The following is a 25004-nucleotide window of genomic DNA, read 5'->3' as shown; positions in this document are numbered from 1 at the left end:
AATAATTCCCAGCGCCATCGTCCACCCAGTCGGTAAATCATTGCCTGTCGGTTCTTGCCCTCGGCAAACATTTCTAATGACTTGACCTTTTGTTTCCATGGCGACGCGCAGTGCACGGTGGCGGACACGCAGCAGCTCAGCGCCCAAGCCGTCAACTTCATCAGCCGCTCCGAGCTGTTGATGGACCAGGCCGTGTCGCATCAGTACAGTCGGCCCCTCTTCTACCAGGGCAACTGCCTGCTGCAGAAGCTGGCCGTGGTCAGCAACGTCTCCACCAACGGCGACCTGGTCTTCTACGCCGCCAGCAGTACGTGCGCTAATTGCTTCCAACCCCTTGGATGGTGTCTGTAGATCAGCGGTGTTCTGTCCCTGTCTCAAGACCTATATTTCTTGGCGCATGCCCATTTTCTGGAGTCGTAGTTGTGACGGGAGGGTGAGTGTTTGCCCCCGGGGGGAGAATGGGTAAATCAAGGAAAGATGTCTTGTATTCGTCCTTATAAAGCGGTGTCCGGATCCCGCGAATGCTGCCTGAACCCTAGGGTGGGGTGGAAAAGTGCTGTAAGGCTAAAGTAACATAAAGTAATATCCGAGGAGTCTGGACACCCTTTGAAATTTGCGGAAACAGGACGAATTCTATTACCCACGGGCAGTGACTTGCCCTATGCGCATATCTACGGTCCCTGATATTGATTGCTGATTGATTGATTGTTGTTGTTATTGTTGTTGTTATTGTTGTTGTTGTTTCAATGCTTAGCATCCAATAAGCCCATTGATTGGTGTCTGGGACATATTTAGCCAGTCTCTGGCACTCTGAGTAGGGATGGTGGAGAGTTGGCATGTTTTTGACAGTGTCAAGAGCTGTTGTTCTGTGATTTGCAGATACAGGACTTGTTTACAAGATATTCTCCTGGCCCTCCAAGACACCCGGTGAAGCGCCCAAGTCATACGTCTCCACTACCTACATACCTTTTGATGACGTTCGTCCCGTGTGGAGCATGATTTTACAGGTGTGTGGCGGGTAGAGGGGAGATGCTGGGATAAGGGGAGAAACAAGGGATCAAGGAGTACAACAGTGTGTTCAGCATGTTTGCAAGTTCTGTATAGCTAGCATCTTGATGAAGGCGTTGGTAAATAGGAACTGTCTAAGCACCACCGGCTTCTCCGGAGACGGAATGGAAGAAAAAAAAAACCGCCTACACCATTTATAATTACAGAAAAACAAAGCAGGCGTTGTTTGTTTAAACCTATTACTGTAATGGATTAGACTGTTGTCATGGCGACGCTGGATGTCTAGACTGCTTTGGGAGGGAAAAGCAAGGAGAGACGGCGCTCGGGACACTAAAAGCACACCCACGCGAAAACATAATACACCTGGGTGTGCACACCTGCAACAGCGTGCCTCCCATGTTTTCATACAAGCCTCACCCATCTGGTAACATGCATGCACTCACTTGTGTTGCCCATCACCGTTACAAAAAAAAAAAAAAAAAACTGCGACGATTTTTATTTTTCCTTCTGATTTTTTTTTAAATCAGATTGTGTAGATCTTTTTATCTATTGTGTCACTTGAGATACATGGCTGTTGCGACATTTTGTCTTGTTTTTGTTTATTTATTTTTTCCTAGCACCTGTTTCTTCCATTGGCTTTCTATTGTCTTGTCATGCTGCATGAAGATTAATTGTGGAAAAACGCGTGTTTTTTGCTTGTGTGTCTTATGCTGCATTGTGTTCTGTCTTTTCCCCTCTTGACAAAGCTGGCTGAGATAGATGACACAGATGTCTGTGAATATTTCAGGGCCAAACGTTGTTTCTTGGCACAGACCAGTCTGTAGCTCAGATGAGTGTCGTGACATGTGATGCCTACAGAAAGGTCGACTTGTGTATCTACGACCCTTACTGTGGCTGGGATGTCAACACCAACGAGTGTGTCCACGCCATCAAAACTCACAGGTGAGACAGAGAGCAATACGTGAGGGAGAGTAACTCTGTGTGTGTGTGTGTGTGAAATAAAAAAAAAAAAAAATGCAAAGGTCTTCTTCAAATTTTTCGGTGGTGATAGAGTAAGATAACAGCTGGATAGACAGCTGACATCTCACCTGTCGAGCGGTGGTGAGCGTTGAACGACCAGTCCATTCCTTCACGTTTTCCATCCCGTTCTTCCTCTGTCCACCTAGACGGCGATTCCCCAACCTCTTACAACTCACACTTTCAAGGCAAACTTGAATATCTTGCCGGGTGGCAAGTTCGAGCCAGACAAGCTCGTGTCCTGTCACATTTACGAGAACGGATTCCTGGTGTTCTTTGAGGGCTTCGACCATGCTCCGTGCAACATCGTTGGTTTGAGCGCTCCTCCCTCTACGAGATCCGGAGCAGCCTCCCAGACACTTGCTCTCGAACACATATGTTCTCCTCTTACAATCATCAAACATAATCCAGGTCTCGCATCCTTACAACAGGATGAGAGCTACCAGGGACTTGTACAGTCTGTAGTAAGTAGCAGACTTGATGGTACTGCTTCCCCTAATCATGTTTAGCTGGTCATTGCTGTTGTTGCGATCCTGATGCTGATGTCTGCCGTGAGGTTGCTATCTTTGAAAAGGATGGCTCTTAAGTGCTTAAAGTTGTTCGCTTCCTCCAGCTGTAACTCCATTCATGTAAATCTCAGCTTTGCCGATGCCATTGATGTTAACCATGACTTTGTTGTTGTCACTGCTGGTCTTCATTCTACCTGCATTGGCACTGTCAGTCAGTCCGTTGGTAAGGTCTTCAAGAATTCAGAGGTACAGTTGCTCTGAAGAAAGGAGTACTCGATGTGCATCTCCGTTGTCATATTCAAAGACCATTCATCTGCAGCTACAAGTTTTTTGCCACAAAGGAAAGCAGACGATTGTATGCAGTGTGCGGGTCAGGTGTTCTAGAAAGTTGAGTGCCTGCAACGTTTTGCGACAGTTTTATTCTGTAGCTGCGGACAACCAATCGGGTGAGTAGTAGGAGGAGGAGAGGCGAGTGAAGCTGCTGATAAGGTGACGCCTAAAATCGGTCACGTGTGTGCAAGAGATCCCCCACGTGGTGTTTGGACGTATCTCGAAAATCTCGGTCATGCCTCCATCTCATGGCCCTGCTGCATGCGACATCGCCTTTCCCCGTCTTTGCCGCAACACTTACGATGCATGTGAATTTTTTCCCCTTCACTAAAGCTCCGTGGTCTGGAAGGCATCCCGTCAGAAAGCTGTTCCCCATCCCAGGGTGTGTCAAAATATTTCTTATCTCTCATTGCCTCGCGTTCTTTCCTCCCCACAAACAACCCCGCCAGCCCCATTACTAGGGCTTAAGAGCATGCGCACTGGCTCTACTTATTAATTTTTTTTTTTTCGTAAGAAGCTGGTTGTGTCGGATGACCCCAGATAGTAAAGAACTTTAGCTATGCCACGATGCCCGTTGGCTGAAATGGAGATTAGACCGAGCTGCAGTACGGAGGAGACACGGAGCTTGCATCCTGTGTTCAGGGCGAAAAAAGTAATGAATGAGTCCAGCAGACCAAAGACAAATTCTGTGAACGTGGGGGTCCGTGAAGCAATCCAGAATTAAATGAGGAGATTTTCACAGAATTTTCAAAAGCAAGCTCGTCTATGCCGATGTTGTCGTGTGGTTCAGAGGTGACAGAAGAACGCACTCACTGAGATAATAACTCTTCGTAAGACCTTCGGGTTTGTTTGTTTGTTTGTTTCGGGTTTGTTTTTTGTTTGTTTTTTTGTTTTGTTTTTTTTTTGGTTTGTTTTTTGGTTTGTTTTTTTCTTTTTTTGGTTTTTTTTTGGTTTTTGGTTTGTTTGTTTTTTTGTAATTGATTCTGTGAAAGCTGATGGCGAAAATATAAGCGACGATGGTTTACGAGCTGAAATCTCGAAACCAAAAGCAGCTTTCATGGTTGAGCAAATCTTTTCCTTATCAAGGAGATAGGGGAGATTTCATGCAGCTTGTCTTTTTCAAGATATGGCGTAATAATAATAATAATAATAATCAAAATCTGCAAAGCTACATTTTTTTTACACATTCTGGAATTTGGACTTAAATTTGTGCCAGTGCAGTATCTGTCAATAGTTTCTTCGACCGAGAGATTTTGAGTCTCCAACATGTCGGCATCTTTGCTGGAAGGAGTGTCCCTCCATTGATGTCCTATTCTTTGCTACATCCTCGGGGTAGCGACAGTTTCAACAAACGCCCCTCTGTTCACTTTTTTAAAAAAGTTGCATGTAAACAGCGGGGACGTGGCGAAATGGGGTTGACTTCCGATGTTGTTTTACGGCCTTTGGGAAATAAACTGGACCAAAGGTTAGAGAAGAGCTTATCGCTGATGGAGTGGTAAGAATGCTGTCGGCAAGTAAGAAATCAGTCTCAGAATAAGAACCCTTGAACACCCTCCGAGTTGATATGCAAAAGCTGACTGATGGATGTTGATAGCGCTGTAAATTTTTTTAATAGCACAGTTGTATATACGAAGTTAAGTGGAGTCATTTTTTATTTGAATGACGACCACTCCTTTTTTTTCTTCTTCTCTCTCTCTCTTTTTTTTTTTTTGAAAACAAAATTTGCTTTAATTGATAGTTACAATGCTACGATAGAAAACGATGGGAAGAATGTGGTTGCTAGTTTTGCTGAAGTGATGATCAGGGTTGGGGCTAGGGTTAACAGGTTCGGCGGGAAGACATGGCCTAAAGAACATTTTCTTACAGGACAAATTTGGACGAATGTATGACCAAGTGTAGCAACAGTTTTACATGGTGATCATAAAAACCTTGGCAAACTATTCAAACTTTTGTTCATACATGTACGGTTAACTAGAGCCTCACATAAAACAAAAACATACATTTGACACAAAGGTTTAGCTCAGTAAAGGATTTCTTGGGGCTAAGTTTTTCGACCAGAACGGTACAACCTTCATATTGGTTACTGAGTTACTGAGTGTACTTGTTTGAACTAAATAAAAACTACTCATTTTCTGTAACATAATCGTATATTTGTCTGTACAAAAAAGTCTAAATTGCTTCTGCAGAAGATGGAAAGTTAGGGATGGATGTTTTCGCCAAGTTTGTTATTACCTTTGCATTAAAAAACATTTATAGGTAAGAAGAATACTACCTCTTTCATACTTAACTGTTATTTCTATCTACTCACCTCATTTTATTTCATACACGCGAACGCAAACACACTAGAGATAAAGGGAAGGGAGGAAGAGGAGAGTGCTAAGGTATCTATGTTGTAGTGGCGGCTCCAATACAAATCTCACAATCGTCGGGTTTTGTTCAGGCTACTGGCAGAACATTATGAAAAATGGGAAGTGTGTGTAGAGGTGATAATTCAAACCTTGGCGTCTAACCCCACATCGCCTGACCCACATGTGTCAGAGCGGATTCCTGTCGGCAATCCCTCAGTCGAAACAGCAGGCTACGGAGGACGCAGCCAAATGTCAGCTGAATACCTCCACCACCACCACCACCACCACCACCACCACCACCTTAACCCCATGTCCAACCGACCCCCTACCCGTTTATCCTCCCTCTGTCTTACCTCGGTGGTATGATAAGATACCGAACACCATCCCCGAACTTAAAGAACAGCATCTGAGTAAAACCTGAACAGGTGTGAGGACATCAATAACAATAAAAGCAGCTTTGTCGCCACCACGTCTCGACATCTAGTATCAATATCAGTGTTCGCCACCAGTGTTGACAGGGTATCAACAATCGACTTTCTTACAAGATAAATTGGTCCATTCGTAGATAAGTGTTACTATTGTAGAGAGGTTTTCGCTTGATGTATTTAGAATCTTCAGCGGGCATTCACTTGATTGAGGAATGGTAAACACAGCCAAGCGCGGTTGCCATTTGCACAATAATTGAAAGTGAAGGCAGGGATTCGCCGTGGCCTGCAAGAAGCTTAACAAAAAGGGAAATAGCTCTCTCGGCGCAATAATGGGGGACGAGCGAAGTATGTAAAGTGTTTGCCGCTGGGAGGGAGGAAAAGAAGACTTGGCGCTTGGTGGATAAAGACTTACCGCCGACGACCATACCGGAAATCTTTGTAAGAAACCGAAGCCGTAACAAAATATCTGCTCTCCCCATATCCATATCTACCCTTTAGAAGTTTCTGGTCGTCGAAATTGACTAATGGATAGTCAAAGTGAATTAGCTGCAAGGGTGATTTTCAAGCTAAGTAGACCTGACTGATGCAAGACTTCAGTTTGTTTGAGTGGAGTGTATGTCTCAGACTCACACACTCCTAACTCAATACACACACTCCCCATCTCACACACACACATTCCCCATCTCACACACACACACTCCCCAACTCACATACCCACACTCCCCATCTCACACACACACATAGTGACAGAGTTCCATTTTCACATCTTTACTTATGGTTCACGTTTAAAGTGATATCTTCATTCTAGTGCACACCTGTATTTTCAGTGCTCTTGATACCATGCGACAACCACTCCCATCTCATCATTTTCTGTTACAGACTTGTTACATTTTGCCGACATTGACATCGACACCTATGGCTTAGACAAAGCCATACAGCTCAGGGTTGGAGACCTGTATAGTATGTATTTTCTTAGTTGTTTGTTTAATTTTTTTATGTTGTTGACATTTTTCAGTGGTCATGTACAAAGCAAAATCATTATTTCGTGCTTAACTTATAAATGAGTTACATTCAACTGAAAAAGAAGTAGAAGTTGTCTGGGATTGCTTGGTTCAGATGACCTACAGGCATGCATTCAAGCCAAATAATTATATGCAGCAACTAATGAGCAGTGTCAATCATTGGCAGAATTGCTAGCAAGACCTCAGACTACCATGGCTGCTTAAAGATTATTTAGTTGACACTAAAGGTTTAAGACTACATGCAATGCAGGGTAAACCTCATATCTTACCTTAAAATATGCCAAAATTTTTATCTGCATTTTCAAAGGCATTAATATCGTGGTAATAGTCCCAACATGTGCATTTTTTTCAACATCAGCCTTAATAAATCAGTTGATATGAATGAGCAGAATTATGTCTAAATATCCATAAATAGCTCAAGCCATAGTCCTGTTAAACTGCTAAAACACAGTCTTATTAAGGTGCACTGCACTTACTTGCCTATCCTGAAAACTATCAGTTTAAAAGCATTTACTTTTCATTTTTCCTATTAACAGCAGTCTTGCCATGCTGACTTTGACATTTGCTTTTCAGAATATGAAAAAGTTTCCAAAATTCTGGGCAGCTCTGTGACTCTTAAAATAGACTACAAGCTGCACGTCCCGGGACTGGTGTCATGGAAGCATAATGGCACTTCATTGCGGACGATCGCCATATCTTGGCACAAGCTGGCTCCCTCATTATTACTGAACTCCGTAAGGCTGACGAGGGTGTTTATGAGGCAACTGACGAACAGCGCAGAACAGTGGCAAAGTATCTGCTGAGTATAGAGACAAGTTAGTATCAGCCACTTCTCAGATTGTTAATGCCAGGATCTGTTTTTTTCTGTCCATTCAGTCATCATTCCAACTTGTACACATAAATCTGCTAATGTTTGTGAATGTAGGTGTACGTACATGTTGATGTGTCTAAGAGAAAGCATGTGTGTACATATTAAAAAGGGTAAAATCTTGTATAACCTTAACCGTCTTAGGAAATTGAGGAGTTAGTGCCCTCACATCTTGGGGTTAGGGTTAGGCCTTTTTGTGAGGGCAGCACTTATTTCCTCTCCCTTGCTGCTACCTTCCCCAAACCTTTGCTTAAGTCGGGTACTTACTAAGCAGGTGGGTTAAGTGGGGAAGTCGTGCTATATGAGGCAGATATTGAATCATCTAGTATGTGTGCAGGTACATGTGTTCATATGTGTGCATGCACACATGGAACTATTTGGCTAAAATGGCCATTTCAGTGGGAAAAAATAACACAGTCAAAGCTTTTGTTTATCACCTTAATTTGTTTTAATGTTGATTTCTATTGTATCATTCTTTCAGCAAAAGAGCAAATAGAGCAGAGATGGATGAGAAAATTTGATCAGTGGTGTGATGAATTTGAGAGATACCAAAATGACATCAGACACTGGGTGAGCTGCTTTTTCTTGGGCATGTTCCTTTACACTATTTTGAAACAGAATTGTTATTGGTTATTTTATCTTCTGTGAATACATAGCCTTATAAGAGAATGAGGAAAAGGTAGCCTTGGTAGTGTAAACATATACATGTACATGTAAAATCCTATATATCTGTGTTGCTGACCGCTGTTTGTGAACAGTGATGTTTGTTGATGTGTATCTTATGAATGGTATGTACACCCAGATTTTGAGGAATAGTATCTAGCACAGACCTTTACCTGCTCATTAGAAAATATAAAGAGGACTCTGTTATAGTTAAGCTTTTTTCCACATTTTGTCTTTGCTACAGCTTGAACATCCAGCAACTGACCATCAACATTAGAATAACATTCTCATAACTCCTTGCATATTGTATCATGATTATTCTGATGTGTTTACAGGAGCAGAAATGCAGCACCTGCTGTCAGGACAGTCAGATCTCCAACGTAGTGCCTAGCATAGGAGAGGAGTAAATGAACATACTTCCTTGAAATGGTCAAGGCTGGAGTGCCTGGCCTACCTGGTCGTGCACTTGTACCACTTTCTTGAGTTAATGAAATGAGAAGACAACTCATTGAGGGCATGAGTTGTGCTGGTTCTATGGCAATAACAGTTTGTGCATTCCCTTATCCCTTAGGCCTCAGGTCCCAGCCTGTGTCTCATCCAACATTTAGCCTGGAGCCATTTGGTCATGCACAGACTTGAAAGGAAACATGATGCGGCAGTTACTGCTACCATCATGACCTTAAGCTGTAAGTGATGAAGGCTCATTCATAATGCGATGATTTCCACTCAAACTTGGTTACAATCATCGCTGAAGAGAGAAAAAGGAAACTCAAAATACTGTGACACAGAGTTTTGTGCCCTTAAAGGTCAATCTTTATATGATATCTTGCCATTGACAGGTTTCCAGAAATGTGCAAGTTAAAGCATTTATTATGATTTCTCAGGGTTGGATCCAAGAAGAGATCAAACGTTTTCCTCAGTGCATGATTCTGACATTTGAGTAAACCTGTGTCCATGGGATACTCGGCTATGTGCTCAGCTTTTCCTGAAACTTGGATGATGAACATTTTCTAACACGTCAGAAGTCTGCAAGTCCATCTTCAGTGGGCTGACACTCAATGTGATAAACTCAGCTGCTTATACTGACACACTGACACATTATCAGCATGTCATCTTTTTTTTTTTTCCAAAACTTTCTGAAAATGCAGCGTACAGGTCATTGTTGCTATTCAGATGAAAGTAACATTGAGTGCCCTACAAGCGTAACTAAACCTAATTTTGAAATGCTTTTTCTTTCTGGATTAAAGATGTTTCCAGAATACATTTTAAAATCATTAATATCAGTGCATTTTATTTTTTTAAAAGTTAAAATGTAAGCCACTGCTTGAGAGCTTGGCATGAAAAGACGGCCTATAGAAGAAATGATATAAGGGACATAACTCATGCAAAATTTTCAGAATTGATTGTATCCCTTAGTTTCTTGCTGTTAAGCAGTGAAGGTCATTAAATAATTTCTTTGAAGAAGGATAGGGTAGGGGTGTAAGTACAGGTATTTAAAGATCTTCAGTGGTATTCCAAAGTAAAATATATGGCTGCACTGTAACAAATTTATAAGACTTTGTCAGTACATAGGTGTACTGATGATTAGTGTGGAAAAATATTGGGAAAACTAGCTGCATGGAAGTTTCAGTCATAACATCAGATTCATTCATACACATTGCTATGCAGCGTTTGCATCATCTTGCACAGAACTCGCTGCCTACAGACTGTGATATATGTTCTCTGTTGGGTTTAATTGTTTTATCCTAGTGGATTTTTTGTGGGTTTTTTTTTCTTTGTTTGCTTATTTGTGATTTTTTTTCTGCCTTTTGCATCTACCATTCCCATTTTCCCTCCATCATGTGTTTTATTGCTTGCAATGCTTAAAGACTCACAGAAGTGGAAAAAAATGTTTGCAATCAAAGTGTCATCAAACATAAAATTGCATTATCTTATGTGATGTTCCATTTTTTTTTTTTTTTTTTTGGCAGAGGGAGTGGGGGAGGAGACAGAGAATGATAGAAGTTATTGTGCATGCTGGAGAAGGTAACTGGTATGTAGTTAACACAAGTGATATTCTAATTAGAATGCCTTAATGAAATCAGATATTGCAAACATGTGAAGGTTTTGTTATCCAGTAGGTTTTAAAACTGATTACATACAGCAGGACTGTTCCAAAATGATAAAACTTTTCTGCAGATAACTGTCCAGGTTCATGCATTCTAATCTGTACAGCAGCAAAGTACATTTTAGCTGGATTCTGCAAAATGCAAAGCTGTATCATGTTTTGGCATTAGAAATCTTTATATCCAGTTAACTCCTCAGCTCACTCAGAACAGGTGTGGCCACAAAATGAGTCTACCAAATGCATGAGCAAAACGTTAAACTGAATTTAAAGGGAGATAAAGCGAACTTAAATTAGAATTCAAAAAAGAAAATCTTCTCCATGTAAACTTGAGCTTTAAAGTCAATCAGAAGACACTAAACTGTGACAGTGTCAATGGTCTTTTTACTGAAGATGGTGAAATGCTTATTATTCTTTTCCTTGGATTCTACTTTTCTTCATGTTTAAGTTTTCAGCATGTAAGATTCTTGTATTTTACCAGCTTTATATTATTATTATTACAATGATCACTAATGGCATGAAATGTAGGTAAAGTACAAATCTACAGTGTTAAAACAGAAATGCAAGAGAGGTTCTGTACAGTTTAAATGAATATACCTTTCATTTTGGATTGTGTTTAGTAGACATATGTCTTACCTGTTGTGCTAAATTCTTTACAATTGTACAGATTGCTGAGAATCACGTTTATTCAACATGAAGTTTGCTACTTTTTATTTTTGGAACCATAAATGAGCTTGTGTGAGTGTGTGTTGATGTATGTCTGTGTGCGCATACCACATGTCCTTGTGCACACAGAGAGAGAGAGAGACCAAGACATTCTTTATAGTTGCCATCATGAAGCCAATCAGCTTCAAGAATATGCCATAATGTCATGATGGTTTCTGCTATAAAGCTGTCATCGTAGACTGTCTAATCATTTTCTCCATGCTTTTGGTTTCTTGTAAAATCATTTTGCAGTGGGGTGTGCATTTTGTATGCTTTATATGATCACTTATGAGTGTCCAGTCTGTATGCACAGTTTAAGAATGTATTTTGTGCTTGTATAAATTGGTAAGAGTTTCATTTCTCTTCATAATGGTCTACTTTTTTTTTGGGGGGAGAGGAGCTGAAAGTCAGGTTTTAAAACTTTTAAACCATATAGCACATTCACTCCAGGATGAATGTTAGAGAAGGTAATGAGGTTTTGGAGCACTTGCTTAATTGCATGCATGCTCTCTTATACATAGGGTAAACATGATGTAAAGTTATATAAGCAAGAAATACTGTTATTGTTATTAGACCAAGTGTATATGGGTGTACAGTGAGGTAGTCAAACAACAAGAACAATATCATAACTCTTTCTATGGAGTTCGCACCCACAAATGTGAAAGTCTTAATAGCTACAGTTCAATTGCATCGATACACCCATAGTGAATGAGTTAACGATTTCTACTGCTGGAAAAGCATTTCTTACTAAAGAGAAACATCTAAATTGCTTCATTTTGGGAAAAATACTTTGTTCACCTCACATCAGAAGTGTGATACCATTTGCTTTATTTCTGATGAACTATACAATCTGCTGTGTTGGCATGAGGCCTGCTTTCAAAATATGATTTTAATTATTTCTTATAAATTTATGTATTGTACATCCCTATCAGTATGCAAGTGGTCTGGATTTTACAGCCATTGTTGGGTGTGGACTGCCATGAGGTGTCTGTCTACTCTGTGTTTAACGTCAGTCATAAATACTGCAAGTATCATTGCAAGCTTTCGTCTACAAATTGAGTAAGGCACCAGTGGAATTAACACTGCATAGTGGTGGGTTTAGGCTAGCTACACAATTTCACAGAGCGCTTGTATCAGCATGCATCTTTGAGATGGTCTGTTAGGTTAGTGTCAGCACAGTGTTTCAATCTGATGTAAGAACCAGCATCATTTGAGAAAAATTATCTGATTCCTAGCACACAATGTGAGTGTTTTACAATCTACTGTTGATTCTTATAGTTCTGTCCTTCCAGTTTTATCTTACAATTTTTTGTGATACCTGTATGCTGCACAGGAAATCATTACAAAATAAATTTGATTATCATACATTGTGATCTGAGGTGTGACAGTGCTCACCATATATTTTGGACAAAAGTCAAAGTTGACTATAGCTCGATCATCTGCTTAAATTTCACCATTAGTACTGTTGTTGAGCTGGAAATGTTTTGCATAAAACAATGGTTGAGAGCACTGTCAGAATCTGATTAATAAAAAGAAACTGGACCATTAACAAAAGACATATTTTGATTTTTTTTTCTAGTGGATTTTTATATTTGGATGTTTTGGGGGAGAGAGAACCAAAATTGTCTCATAGGGAGCTAAGGGGAAAAAAATGCTCAACCCAGTTCCTAATTTTTGTCTGTCTATAACAAAATACTTTGCACATCCAGCAACATAAAGGACTCAGTCTTTGTTATAACTAATAGCTGTACGTGTGCGTGCATGCTTTTTAGTATTGTTCACTGTTAAATTACTGGAGTGTGCATCATACATCTTTTCAGCCACTTCTGTTCAAGATTGCCCTAAAAATTTATAAGAGCATGAGATAAAATGAATTTTTAAACTGATTTACATTTATTTATATGTATTTATATCTTCAACACAAAGTCTAAGGATTTCTAGAAATAAATTCTGAAATATATTGTTATTCCGTGAAAAAAAGTATATTGGTTAGTAAATAAAGATGTACTATTAGACCTTATATTTGCACAGGGACATATGTAGTCAGTTTTGAGACTGCACTTCTTTCTTCTTGTTTAACAGATCTTATTTTCATATCTAGCATGTATATGTTCATGAATTAGCTTTTGTGCCCTTTCTCTGTCTGAAACTAACTTGCCCCCACTCCCCAACCCTCACTGCCCTTAACTTCTCTATCTGTATCCAATTGCTTGGCATTGCTTAAGTCGAAACATCACTTGTGTAAAAGAGAGTGATTAATGTAACAAGTGAACAGTAAAGTATGTTAGAGACATTTGGAAAAAAATCAAAATAGCTACCATGTAATAAGTGACATACAATTTGTTTCTATAATTACTTATATGTAGTTTCTGCAACAAGAAGTAACCATATATTTTTTAACCATAAAATGTTAAAATTGAATTTTTTTAACCTGATTATAATTATCCTCATCAGTTTGAATATAAGATCATATTGATCTGATCTTAAGCTAATGCAGCGTCTTTTTTCACATACCAGAGTGGTTGATGGGTAGGTGTCTTGTGTGAGTGTATGTGTGTATGTTTGCACATGTACTCATATTTTATTTTCTTATCTGGATTTAGATTTGAAGAAATTAGCAGCTGCCTGGCATAAAAACTTTGGGGCAATATATATATAATACTAAGCTTGTTCTACCATTTTTATCTCCAGCATCTTTTCATAACTTACATAATTTTAGGCAAATTGAATTATAGCTGTGAAATATGTTTAATCAGTTTCATAAATACTGAAAATTGAGAGAACTAACTGAACATTTTCAATGTGCATTTCATTCCTGAGACCTTTAGGAATAGCAATAACTTCAAAATTTGTTGCTTAATCTCTTTTATCTTTACATAGTTGTGTAGCTGGGCTTATATATGTACTGTAAAATTGTTTGTGTGTAAAAATTTTGTAGTCTGCATTTGGTTTATGTGAAGAAGTGCTGTTAGTGTTGGCTACAAGGCTAGCGTTTTCAGTTGCCCAAAATGAAGGGTTCTTTTATGCTGAATGGATTTAATGATAAGCACAGAACAGCTTGTTTATGTTATTTTGTTGTGCACTCTGGTTGCCTGTTTGTGAATTGTTTTAGCGATCATCAAGTACAAATTGTGGGTGCAGGCTTACGTTGTATGCCTGTGAGCATGTCTGTTTATAGGTGTTTAATGTTTTATTAAACCCCTCCAGAAAAACAATGGATTTTTTTAAAAACATAATATCTGTGCTTGGATAGAATTTGCATATATGAGATGTGACTTTACAAAGGTTTTCTACACATGCAAATGATGTCAATTACTTGTGTCAGTAATGCTGACTTATGTGCAAGATCAAACACAGTCTAGAACAACACAATGTGTAAATAGAGTTGAATGGAAACAAACATTGATATTGTGTTTTAATGGTGAGTTTTGTATGCAAGTGCGCACAGTCAACAATTATGATCACCGAGTGTATGTGCATATTTAGATATGTTAGATAACCTATGTTTAAGGTCTAGTGAGGTGAGCTTTTTATTTTACTTTCATGGCTCACTTCCCAGAATCTGTGTGAATACATCATTTCTGTTCTTGATGCGTGCTTACAAGCATCCTCATGACAGAAAGATGTCAGAATTGTCTATGGATAAGGTAAAATTGTCAAGGCCTCAGCTACAAGGAGAGCTAGGAACATTTGTTAATTAGATGTTTATGTCTACGAAGTGGATGTCATGAGGATGACCTCTTTCTGTGCATAGTTGTGTTTGTTTCTGTTTTCAAGATAGAGGGTTATTGTGCTGTGTTGGGAATTAGTATCCTGCAGTTGCACCAAGTTTTGCCCTTTCATTAGAAAAAAAATATGGCATCTCACTAGATCTTTACAAGTTGAAGGGAAAATGGGGAAATGCTTTTAATGCGTGGCATACATGATCGTGATCCAGCCAATGAATACTTACCAATCTGAATCATAAAGCTACAAATTTAGGTTACTTTATCCAATTCATCTCTTGTCTGCCTGCTCATTTATCTTGATTGCTAAAGTAGCATTCTACCTATTCTCACCTCTTCTTTATTTACATGTGTGTGGGTGTGTGCATGCCAATATATATTATTATTATCCCTTAAAAAAATTCTCCCTATGTTTCTTTTTCACTTACATTGTATATACATCCCCCTATATAGATAAAACTTTTTTGCCTCATACTACAAAAGAAATCAAAGATTTTTTCCTCCCATCTATCTATAATTATCTATCTACAGAATTAACTGCTGTTTAAATCAGCAGAAATAGAGAAAGAATTCATAATTTCTGTAGATGTGATATCTATAGGACTCACTGCAATATAGCCTCAGATGATGATGTAGCAATTATTCAGTCAAAAAACAATCAGTAATTAAGCTGAAAATTGCCACAAACAAAGTTTAATTCAAATAACAATAGTTGTTTCTACACATTCTTGAGTATTGAAAGGACATACTGTATCAGATGGCAATGCTGTAAAAGCTACAAGAGATATAGGATATATGTTCTATATTCAGTACAAGGACAACATTTTAATTTTGTAAATGCATTGATATTATATAATGCTGAAGGGTATAAGTACACGTGTATAAAATTTACAGTATAAAACTTTTTTTTGTTCTAGTCTCAGAACGAGAAAAAAATATCTTGAAGATGCACACAAAAGTACCCTAAACATAATCACATAAGGCAGGAGAGTTTGGCAACAACTTCATAGTCGCTCTTTACCGAAAGCCTTTCCAAGGGTTGCCAGCTCTGCTTGATACTGTTGTTCCTCCTGTGCAAACAACTTCTGCAGTGCCCGGCGCCGCACCTGTACAGAAATATCAATCCACATACATAATGACACATAAAAGTAGTCGGATGAGGACTCCAAGGGTTTGTGTGCATGTATGTGTCCATGCATAAAGGGCACAGTAATGGCTATGAGAGTGTATAGTATATATATATATGTATTAACAATTACAAGTGCACAAATCAATGTAAGTCTGTACTCCACTGAGCTGCCTAATGAAAGAAAGCAGCATTAACCCCAACCTCATCAGCTGCCATGTGCAGCATTGACTTCTGGGTTATGGGCACCTCCCATGAAATTGAAACCAGCATCATCTCTGGGTAAGGGACAACATACTGCTGCACCACTCATAATTATAAGAATATGCAAATGATCATGACGCATCCAAATGTTTTGTGGACCTAGTTGAATGAAAGCCATTAGAGATACCAAACAATCTCATTGATATGATATGTTGAGATAATTTTTTTTAAATTGCAAATGTTTCTGCCAAGGAAGAACATGATTTCTCTGCAACAAATGCAGTCATCAGAAGTAGAAATGACAGCAAACAGCCTCAAACTAAGTACTGGTGACAAGAATGTAGATTTAGGTACTCACCGAAACTATAGCCTTGCCTCCCTGCTGTACTTCAGCCTGTATTGCTTTATTTGTTGCAAGAAATCTCTTGTAGCCAGCCTTTAACTCACTCTGATCATTCCATGCAGCCCTTAGGTTCTGTTTCCACTCTCTGAGTGGGAAGATAATTTTACAACAAAGATTTTTGACTACAAAGGCTTAGATCTTAACTGAAGGAGTGTAACACTAAAGGGTGTATTGATTCATGAAAAGGATTAAGGATTACTCTGACAATGTAATCAATGTGTAATTCCACAAGACCATTATTAGACAACTTTAGTTTATTTTGATCACATTGAAATTTGTTTCCTTTATTTTTGACTTAGTAGAACTAGGTACTTGTGCTATGAATAGAGACAAAAACTCAAAAATTATCTTGTTAAAGTTAGTTTTTATATGTATATCCTATCATCCATAATCAAGAAAGCAGATAAAAACTAGAAAATCATCAAAGTACAAGCACACATCATATATCAAATTATATATCAAAGATTATATGTCCACATCGTTGCACCTGATAAGTTATATAGAATTAGTATATCCAAAATTCAAGCTGCTATGCTGCTGCATGTTAGGTTAAAGATGCTGCATCTATGTAGCCAAATATACTGCCTCATATATGCTGCTGCCTCATAAATCTTTTTTTTAAGCATAAAATTTACCTTGTTTCCTACAATGAAGCGTTAAGATATTTACAAAGGATTTAAGTTCAAACCAAAAGAAGAAGTTTCCTCTTTCACATGCAGGCAATGACAATGAATTTCAAAGACAAAATAACTAACACTTCTTAACTGATTAATGAGCTTTAATTCTTTGATGGTAAAAAAGGGCAATAATTTTCACAAGTAGTACACATATAGTCAGAGTACTACACTTTCAGGCAACTTGTTTGCCTTTTTGCTATTGTGCTGTGCTTATAATTACATTTGCAAAATACCACAATATGAGATCAGAAGATCAACAATGATGGAATGACCAACCAATAAACAAAATTCCCAAACAAAACAAAAACAAAGGAAAAAATGTAAACCAAAAAAATAAATTTCAAAAACGGATGATTGAAATGCTAATGTTCCAGCTATAATACAATTGCTCTTTTTGTTATGCATTTTATTGTTCAGTGTTTATTTCTATTATATTTTTATAATTCTTCAATAATTGGTTAAGATTTCTTCTTGTCAAAACCCGAATACTTTTTTTTATACCAAAACCATGATGAGGAGTCATATGATTTCCAAATTACTGTTGGTTGTTTGTTATGAATTAGTCTTTAAAGTATGCACATTAGTTACAACAGAGCCAAATAATATTACTGAGTTAAAGAATGGAGTTATTAGTTTCTAAGAACTCAGTTATGATGTGGGAACTTATTGGCTAACAACTGCCCAGCGTGCAAGGGCTTTGGGTGTTTGAACGGCCCCTATAGGGAAGTGAGACTTTGGGGAGGGAAGCCTGTAATTCGATCCTAAACTGACGCGTCCATCGCGCTTTTTTTCTTCAGCCGCTCTCGATTTGGTAGCCACGTGATCGTGTCGCATCCCGATATCCCCGCGTGTACCTCAAGGTACGGGCGGGTCACAGGGCACAGGAAGGTCACACCGGCCGGCGCGCGGACATTTTGAACTGTACGTCCATCTTCAAGTGAAACACCGCCGATTTCTGAAGTAAGTCTTAATAAAGTTAAGTGAAAGATGCCATTAAAACAACTATACTTTATAACAGTGGATAGTCATGAATAATTTATGATCATATATAAGTATTGTAGTGCTTTTTGTGAAATGTTTCACGTGTTGTACCCGGCAGGTCTCACACATATACATCGCTAGCAACTCGCTTTTACATGACGCTGTCTTCTATATGTGCTGTAGATAATTTAAATGGTTTAACCATATCCTTCTTGTTGTAAATAATCAAATTGCTTAATCGTATCTCTTGCCTACTAATTGCACGTATTTACTAATTACAGAAATGAAATGTTGAGCGCGAATACGATTGGCGGAAGCAAGATGACAGTGCATGATGGGTTCAAATTAACTAGTCAAGAGGTAAAGCACACTGCACACACACACACAATCTCTCGTATTATTGATGATTAACTTCGAAGTTGAAATCTATGACATGAACTCATTGAGTCATGCTTGAAATTCGCCGTCTGCTTTCTCAATAACAGTGGTGCTGCGATTACCAAACGTTTGTCTCCGTCTTGGTGCATTCTAGGGGAAAGCAACAGGACAATCACATTGCTTTCTGAACAACTAAAATTTTGGAAAATTAATGCAAAGCAAAAGAATTTTATTTTTGTACTTATACACTTTAAAATTAAAACAAAATGTATGAAATCCAAAGCTATGCAATGAACTTTGTCAAAGTCTGTCATTTTTCTAACAATCACTTATCTGATCACATATATTTTCTATTCTCTTAAAATGCTGCATGCCATTTTTTCATTTTATTTTACATGATTTACAAAAAGAACTAATTATAACAATCTTTAATTGCAGATCACACTGACTGTAGGTCTGGCTCAGTGAATTTTACCAGTAAGTTTATTTTGTCTCCCTCTATGATTTCATCAGGATCACTATACAAGCACAGGGTTTTGTGTTTTTAATGGTCTACATGCACATCCTTATTATATCCATCTAAACATTTTTTGTTAATTAAAAATTGTCAATAGACTTACATCTATAGTTTAGTTTTTGTCATTACTTTAAAGACTAAAAAATATTTTGATTTCAGATACATTATTGAACAGAGTTCTCAGCAAAGTTGATGAGCAGAGCAAAACACTACAGAATGTAGTTCACAAACTGAATCAGGTCACTCCTGCTTCTACAAAATATGGGAAAGAGGAGCTGATGAAGAAAGGAATTAGAACAAAAGTGGTATGTCATTTAAGCATAATGTGTTAGTACTAGACACCTTTTTTAAATATTACCTTTAGCTTTAGCTAATATATCAGTTAATATGTATGTTATGCTTTACAGTCTTGATAAACCATTTAACAAACAGGCAGGCATAGCATCGGCTTACAGGTTAACTCTCCTGACAAGAATGTGTGGTCAGTGTAATATTTGTATTAACAAATAATACACATTTTATGAAGTACAAAATAATGTAGTATTTTATATGCATAGATTTTATTTATAAAATAATTCTGTCACTTGCTTTTCATGGTGTCAAAATGAGCAGTCTGTGTGTGTCTATTAACTATGACCACTAAAATTGTTCTACTTTCATAAAGAACAGCTTTGATTAAACTCTTAATTAACTTGGTGATTTGAGTCACTTAATGCCATTATTTTCTCTGAAGTCCCACTAGGGTTTATTTAAGAGACTGGGTCTGGTTTGTAGCTATATTCATCATGCAACCATTGATCCCTCATCAGTGGAGTAGGTTCAGCATTATATCTTAAACTTACCCAATCCAGTGAATTAATTTATTTTTGCATTTGTATTGTAGTATTTACATGGTGGAAACAACTAAAGATTTTTTTTAACAGGTTCAGCACCTCTCGTGCACGGAGAATTTTAAAACGGCTGCTTTCTTCAGAGTTGGCTCAGTGGAACCAAAGGGGAAAAAGTTTCCAGTCACTTCAGCTGAGAAGTATATTAATTGGTGCGTAGTTTTTGTTCGGTTTTGATTTCTTTGAGGTGTACGTCAATATGAACTTAAAAGGACAAAGTTTCCGAACAATTTTAAAAAATAGTGAATCTAAGTATTATTTTCTCTACATTTACAAATTTATTATTGTGTACAATAGCATTTAAGTCTACCTTACAATTTCTATTTGTGCACAGTCGCAGTCCAAGAGACATGGATTGAGGAATGATTCGAAGGGTGATGCCATCTAATGGTGAGTGGAATTACAAAATGAGTTTGTCAAGTTAAAATTATTAATGTGAGCATTGTTTTATTCTTTGTGGATTTATTCAGTAGGCCTATTTACTTTACTTTTTGTACTAAAGATTAATTGGTTACTTTCGGATATTATCCAAAACTTCTTATACACACAAATGGCCATCAAGACATTACCGTTTAAAAATCTTTTTATTCGACTCTTGTTCAAGTTCTTGTAATGTCACTAGTAATTAGTAGATTTATGAAAGCTTTAACTCTTTCTTTACACAAGGCTAAAGGTGGTCAATCCCCCCTGTACGCATGAATTTACCCTTTTTCAAAAAATTATTAAAAAATAACTAAACAAGATAGAACAGCAATTTAAATTGATTATGACAGATCAAAATGTGTAGAAGTGGAACAATTTTACCTTAATCTTGCTTGTGAACTCTCTTTTATGATAATCCAACCAAAATTAGGTATATTATGTGAAGTTTGGAAAAAATTTTTTTTTTTTACACATTTCAAACAAAAAATTCGGGAGAAGATGAAAACCATTTTTACACCATTCGTGGTCAAATTCTCCTTCATCTGAAGCAGGAATAGCCTCTGGGATGTTCTTTCTTTTGTTATTCGACGTTTCAGATGCATGATGTTCACAATGTGTACCATCGAAAAGGACAGGTAGTGTAGAATATCGGCGAGACTTTCGTTCAAACATATGTCCTTCGTCATGTAAGGGAGATAATTGTGTTCATAAAGGCCCAAACTATCTTATTTATTAAGTTTTTCTTTTAAACCACGAGCTGTAATGGCGTAACAAAAAATTACAACAATGCATCAGCCCAATGTGAATACTGTGTAACAAGTGAGCGGGGAAAAATCGGCCACCCGTGTTGAGTGCATAAAGAAAGAGTTAAGCTTTCATCTATGTGAGAGGTTAGTTCTACTTACATAGCAAAAATCAAAATATGTAAATACATTGTAACTTTTTTCTTTTTTTCTACAGGGATTCCACCACTCATGGATCGATTTTTGGTGTCATATTTTTCTATCTTTTATGTAAATTGTTTGACTTAATGTTATAAATAATTATTTCAAAAATAACTTTCATGGGGTAAAAAATTATTGACTGTAATTTTTATGTAAATAATTGGATGAATGCTTATGTTCAAAAACAACTTTAATGCTTTAAATAATGTAAACTGTTAAAAATGTTTTTTGTTGTAAATAATAAAATTGTTTAATGATATCTCTTGCCTACTATTTATGTGTTGTGAGGAAACGAGATTTTGAAAAGCTGTTGAATGTTTTCTTCATGGTGTGCAAGCCTGTGTACCAGTGTAAGTAAAAGTGAGAAAGGGTGAGGAATGCAGCAAGAGGGGAGTGGGAGTTTGATGGGAAAACACGACTTCTCATGGGCGATCGGTGGGTATGCAATGGTTATTTCGTGGGAAGGTGGGTGGGTCTTTCGTGGGAAAACATGGGAACCCTAGGGAATTCCCTACGAGGTCCCCTTAGGGTCCCGCTTCCAAAACCTGCGAGGGACCCAACTTTCTTCCCGAAGAGGTCCCATGAGGGACCCAAGAGTTCTTGCAGGCTGGGTGGTCTCTAGGATGGGTTCAATGCAGCATATCTGGCAGCGAAGTGCCCCAGTGGCTTGGGATGAACCACTCTATCATGCAGAAACTGTGGGAACAATTTCAGACGAGTAGCACGGAACAACACTCTCAGTCTGGATGACCCCAAATAATGGGACACCACAAAAATTAGTTCATAAGGCTCACAGCTGTGCACAACAGAGCCATTACTGCAGACCATCTGTGAAAACACCTGAGATTTGCAACAGCCAGCAGATCATCTACAACCGCCTTCACCAGTATAATTTACACATCAGAACTATGGTTATTCACATGCCACAGACACAAATAAACAAACTCTGCCAGGCTTGTGTGGAGTAGTGTACATGCTAACAGCACTGAACAAGGCAGACAGGGCAGGGTGCTCCTTATAGATTCTCTGGCCCATAATGAGAAGTCGCACTGTCAAAACAACGAAGGAAAGTCTCAATCGGTTGGTCCTGCACAGTGGCACACAGAATCAGCAGCCTGGCGGAAGCTGACAAAACTTTGTCGACAGGACATAATATAAGAAATGTAGCCATGTTCATTTTTTTATGCTTTAAAGAGGAGCAACAAGAACGTTGGAAGTACTGGACAAGCAACGTGACCCCCATGTGGTTGGACTCACAGGACTGGCCAAAATGTAGAACAGGCTGGGGCTGATGGCCTAATAATGTGTGTGTGTGTGTGAACGTACACGAAAGCACGTATGGGTGCGTGCATAGGTGTAGGTATGGGAGATGAGAGAGAGAGGGTAAATGAAAAATGGTTTCTATGTGAGTGGAGTATGAGTGAGTGTGTGTGTGTGTGCACGCGCACGAGCTGTATATCTAGAAGTAAGAGAGAGAGGACAAATGATGAATGGTTGGCATGAGTGTAAGTACTAGGTAATGAGTGGTTGAAATGATACGAGCAGATCTATGTACTTCATGTACTTCTACCTGTGTATGTTCTACGGCCGATAACAAAATGTATACCATGCCCTGCTTTGAAAGGGTCGTCGACCCATCAAATAAATAATTAAATTCTCAATTCTCTGGCCCATAATTATGACAGCAACATGGCGGCACCCAGGAGAACAATTTGTTGATGTCTATCTTAGGGAGCATAACCAGTTTGGCAACAGCTAGCTCTCTGATGGTCAGAGAAGGGCTCTGTATTCATGTCAGAATCCCCCTTCATCTTCTTCACAGTTCTCTTACTGGCATCTGGTACAGAAATGAGATTATGAACCTCTTATCATCCCAGCTTTACAGGCCATGGGTCAAGGTTCCATGCTGTAACATTAAAACTCTCCTCCCGTTGGATTGACATGATGACTACACATTGTAGTAGCAGAATATTTAGAAGCTTGACTGGCTACCACATTCACTAGACTTGGCTCCCTCTGAGAATGTGTGGGACATTTTAGTATGTGAGGTTAAGGCCAACCACCCAAAGGGAACAGATCGCTCAGTTCTTGCAGCAGGAGAGTCTCACCTCTTCCTCACCTCAATCAACTTTAATTGTTTAGCCTATGCAATAAAGATGCACTCAATGTGTGGCAGCTTTGAGTGTTTCAAAATGCACTGAAAGTTTCTATGACATTGATTCAATGGTAGGGTTATTTGAGTGTCCATATCTTATGGAATTGGTTTAAATTCTCCTATTATACATATTTTTGAAAAAAAATCAAATGATTAAATGAATTACATTATGGTTTGTTTCTGTTTGTTAACTAATTCTTATATCTGGCCCTTAAGATTTTTTGAGAGTACAATCAATCAAATCAGTCAGTCTCCACTGAACATGCACCAATTTACTATGTATTGAATAACACACCTCTGTGTTTTGTTATCCCAATCAGGGGATAAATGCGTGTTCAGTAGAAATAGTATTTTGCTTTCATATTATTTAAAAGGCTATTATAAAGACATCTAGTTTAATAATTAAAAAAAAAATTCATCAACCAAATATGCAGATATCAGTCTTAATTTAAAAGAAAAATAAACTCAAATGTGAATCCTATAAACAAAAGATTATTAATGTTAGTCACTCACTCATCTATTATGTATTTCAGATCTTCTTTCATATAGTCGTCCTGTAAAAAAAAATTTAAAAGAAAATATAAATTATACCTCTAAGCAAAGTACACAAAGTATGCAGATTTAAGGTGGAACGTAGCTTACATTTTCTCTCCTTGGTCTTCCTCTTCCTGAAAATAAATGTTTCATGAACAGTTACAATGATGAATTAATCTTCACTGTTCGTCTAGTTGACATAAAATTAACATTTAGAATCGAAATATAGTAATTAGTGTACAACTGATCGACCAACGTACCTTGATCGATTTCTCTAGAACTTTTCTATATTCATCTCTGATTCTTGGTGGTCTTTCGTATCTTCCTGATGTTTCATGTACCGATACCATTTTGCGCACTTTACTATGTTGTGCTACCACTAAAGGAGGAGAAAGGATCCAACAAAAGTTTGGTTATGTTGCCAATGAAGCTAAATAACCGGAAGTTATTCTGACTTGGTCGTTAGGGAGGTCTGCGTGTTGTCATGAAAGTATAATACAAGTTCGTTGTGTTATGAAGCATGTTCAAAGAGCTATTATGGGAAAATCCTATTGTATCAATAAAAAATATTTTTTGACATTTTCTAAAACAATTAATACACAAGCTGTACTTTGGACATGTTGGGATCAAGATATGAAATTAATGGTTATTTAACTTGATTTTACACCTGAGAGAAAAAAGTACGTAATTCAAAGTCAGATTTACGTATAAGCATACGTCTTTTAAAGTTTAATAAATTATGAAACTAAATAAGATGTAAATTTTTGACTTTGTATAAATGTTTGAGTTTGTCAAATTGTTGCTATTTTTTTTAAAAGTTATATATATATAGTTCCTGAACAACGATGCCATATGGGATCATAGCAGAAATTATCTTTTGTTTTTATTTCAACAAAAAATACCCATTTTTCTGTCTTAGTACCTTCATGAAGCTGCTTAATTAAAACATATTGATTGTGAACTGTATTTTCCCTGTACATTTTTTTCATCTTGCGTTACGATGACGTTATCGGATGTATGAGAACACCATTCCTGGCTAATCGAAACT

General features: G+C 37.8%; 2 protein-coding genes across 3 annotated transcripts in view; one reads left to right on the top strand and one right to left on the bottom strand.

Moving 5' to 3' along the window:
• Positions 1–14402, top strand: part of LOC112554393 (semaphorin-2A-like) — a 58364-nt gene extending 43962 nt beyond the window's left edge. The window contains 9 exon segments of the mRNA XM_025222152.1: positions 112–307; positions 880–1007; positions 1796–1950; positions 2639–2757; positions 6520–6600; positions 7236–7334; positions 7337–7477; positions 8012–8100; positions 8529–14402. Coding sequence (XP_025077937.1) covers positions 112–307; positions 880–1007; positions 1796–1950; positions 2639–2757; positions 6520–6600; positions 7236–7334; positions 7337–7477; positions 8012–8100; positions 8529–8600 — 1080 coding nt within the window. The 3' untranslated portion in view covers positions 8601–14402.
• A 1000-nt stretch (positions 14403–15402) lies between these two features.
• Positions 15403–24434, bottom strand: LOC112553738 (uncharacterized protein C1orf189 homolog). 2 transcript variants are annotated; one of them, XM_025221153.1, is made up of 4 exons: positions 24217–24434; positions 23936–23976; positions 16416–16545; positions 15403–15833 (listed from the first exon to the last, which is right to left on the bottom strand). In XM_025221153.1, the coding sequence occupies exons 1-4, from the start codon at positions 24304–24306 to the stop codon at positions 15732–15734; spliced, it is 363 nt and encodes a 120-aa protein (XP_025076938.1). In that variant the 5' UTR covers positions 24307–24434; the 3' UTR covers positions 15403–15731. The 2 variants fall into 2 exon arrangements, with proteins under 2 accessions (XP_025076938.1, XP_025076939.1); XM_025221154.1 differs by lacking the exon at positions 23936–23976 and adding an exon at positions 24065–24090 and having other exon boundaries at positions 24217–24433.
• Positions 24435–25004: the final 570 nt, after the last annotated feature.

Source organism: Pomacea canaliculata, linkage group LG13 (genome assembly GCF_003073045.1).
Source record: "Pomacea canaliculata isolate SZHN2017 linkage group LG13, ASM307304v1, whole genome shotgun sequence".
In the NCBI taxonomy this organism is placed as follows: domain Eukaryota; kingdom Metazoa; phylum Mollusca; class Gastropoda; order Architaenioglossa; family Ampullariidae; genus Pomacea; species Pomacea canaliculata.
Note: the sequence above shows the minus strand (reverse complement) of the source record. Positions and strands in the feature narration are given on the sequence as shown.

Bases quoted from the DNA above. Each gene is read 5' to 3' on its own strand.
- LOC112553738 (XM_025221153.1), bottom strand. From the start codon at position 24,306: ATGGTATCGGTACATGAAACATCAGGAAGATACGAAAGACCACCAAGA. The intron at 23,977-24,216 runs GTACGTTGGTCG...TTTTTTTTACAG, and splicing joins TTCTAGAGAAATCGATCAAG to GACGACTATATGAAAGAAGA. The intron at 16,546-23,935 runs GTGAGTGACTAA...CTTCCCACTCAG, and splicing joins CTGAAATACATAATAGATGA to AGAGTGGAAACAGAACCTAA.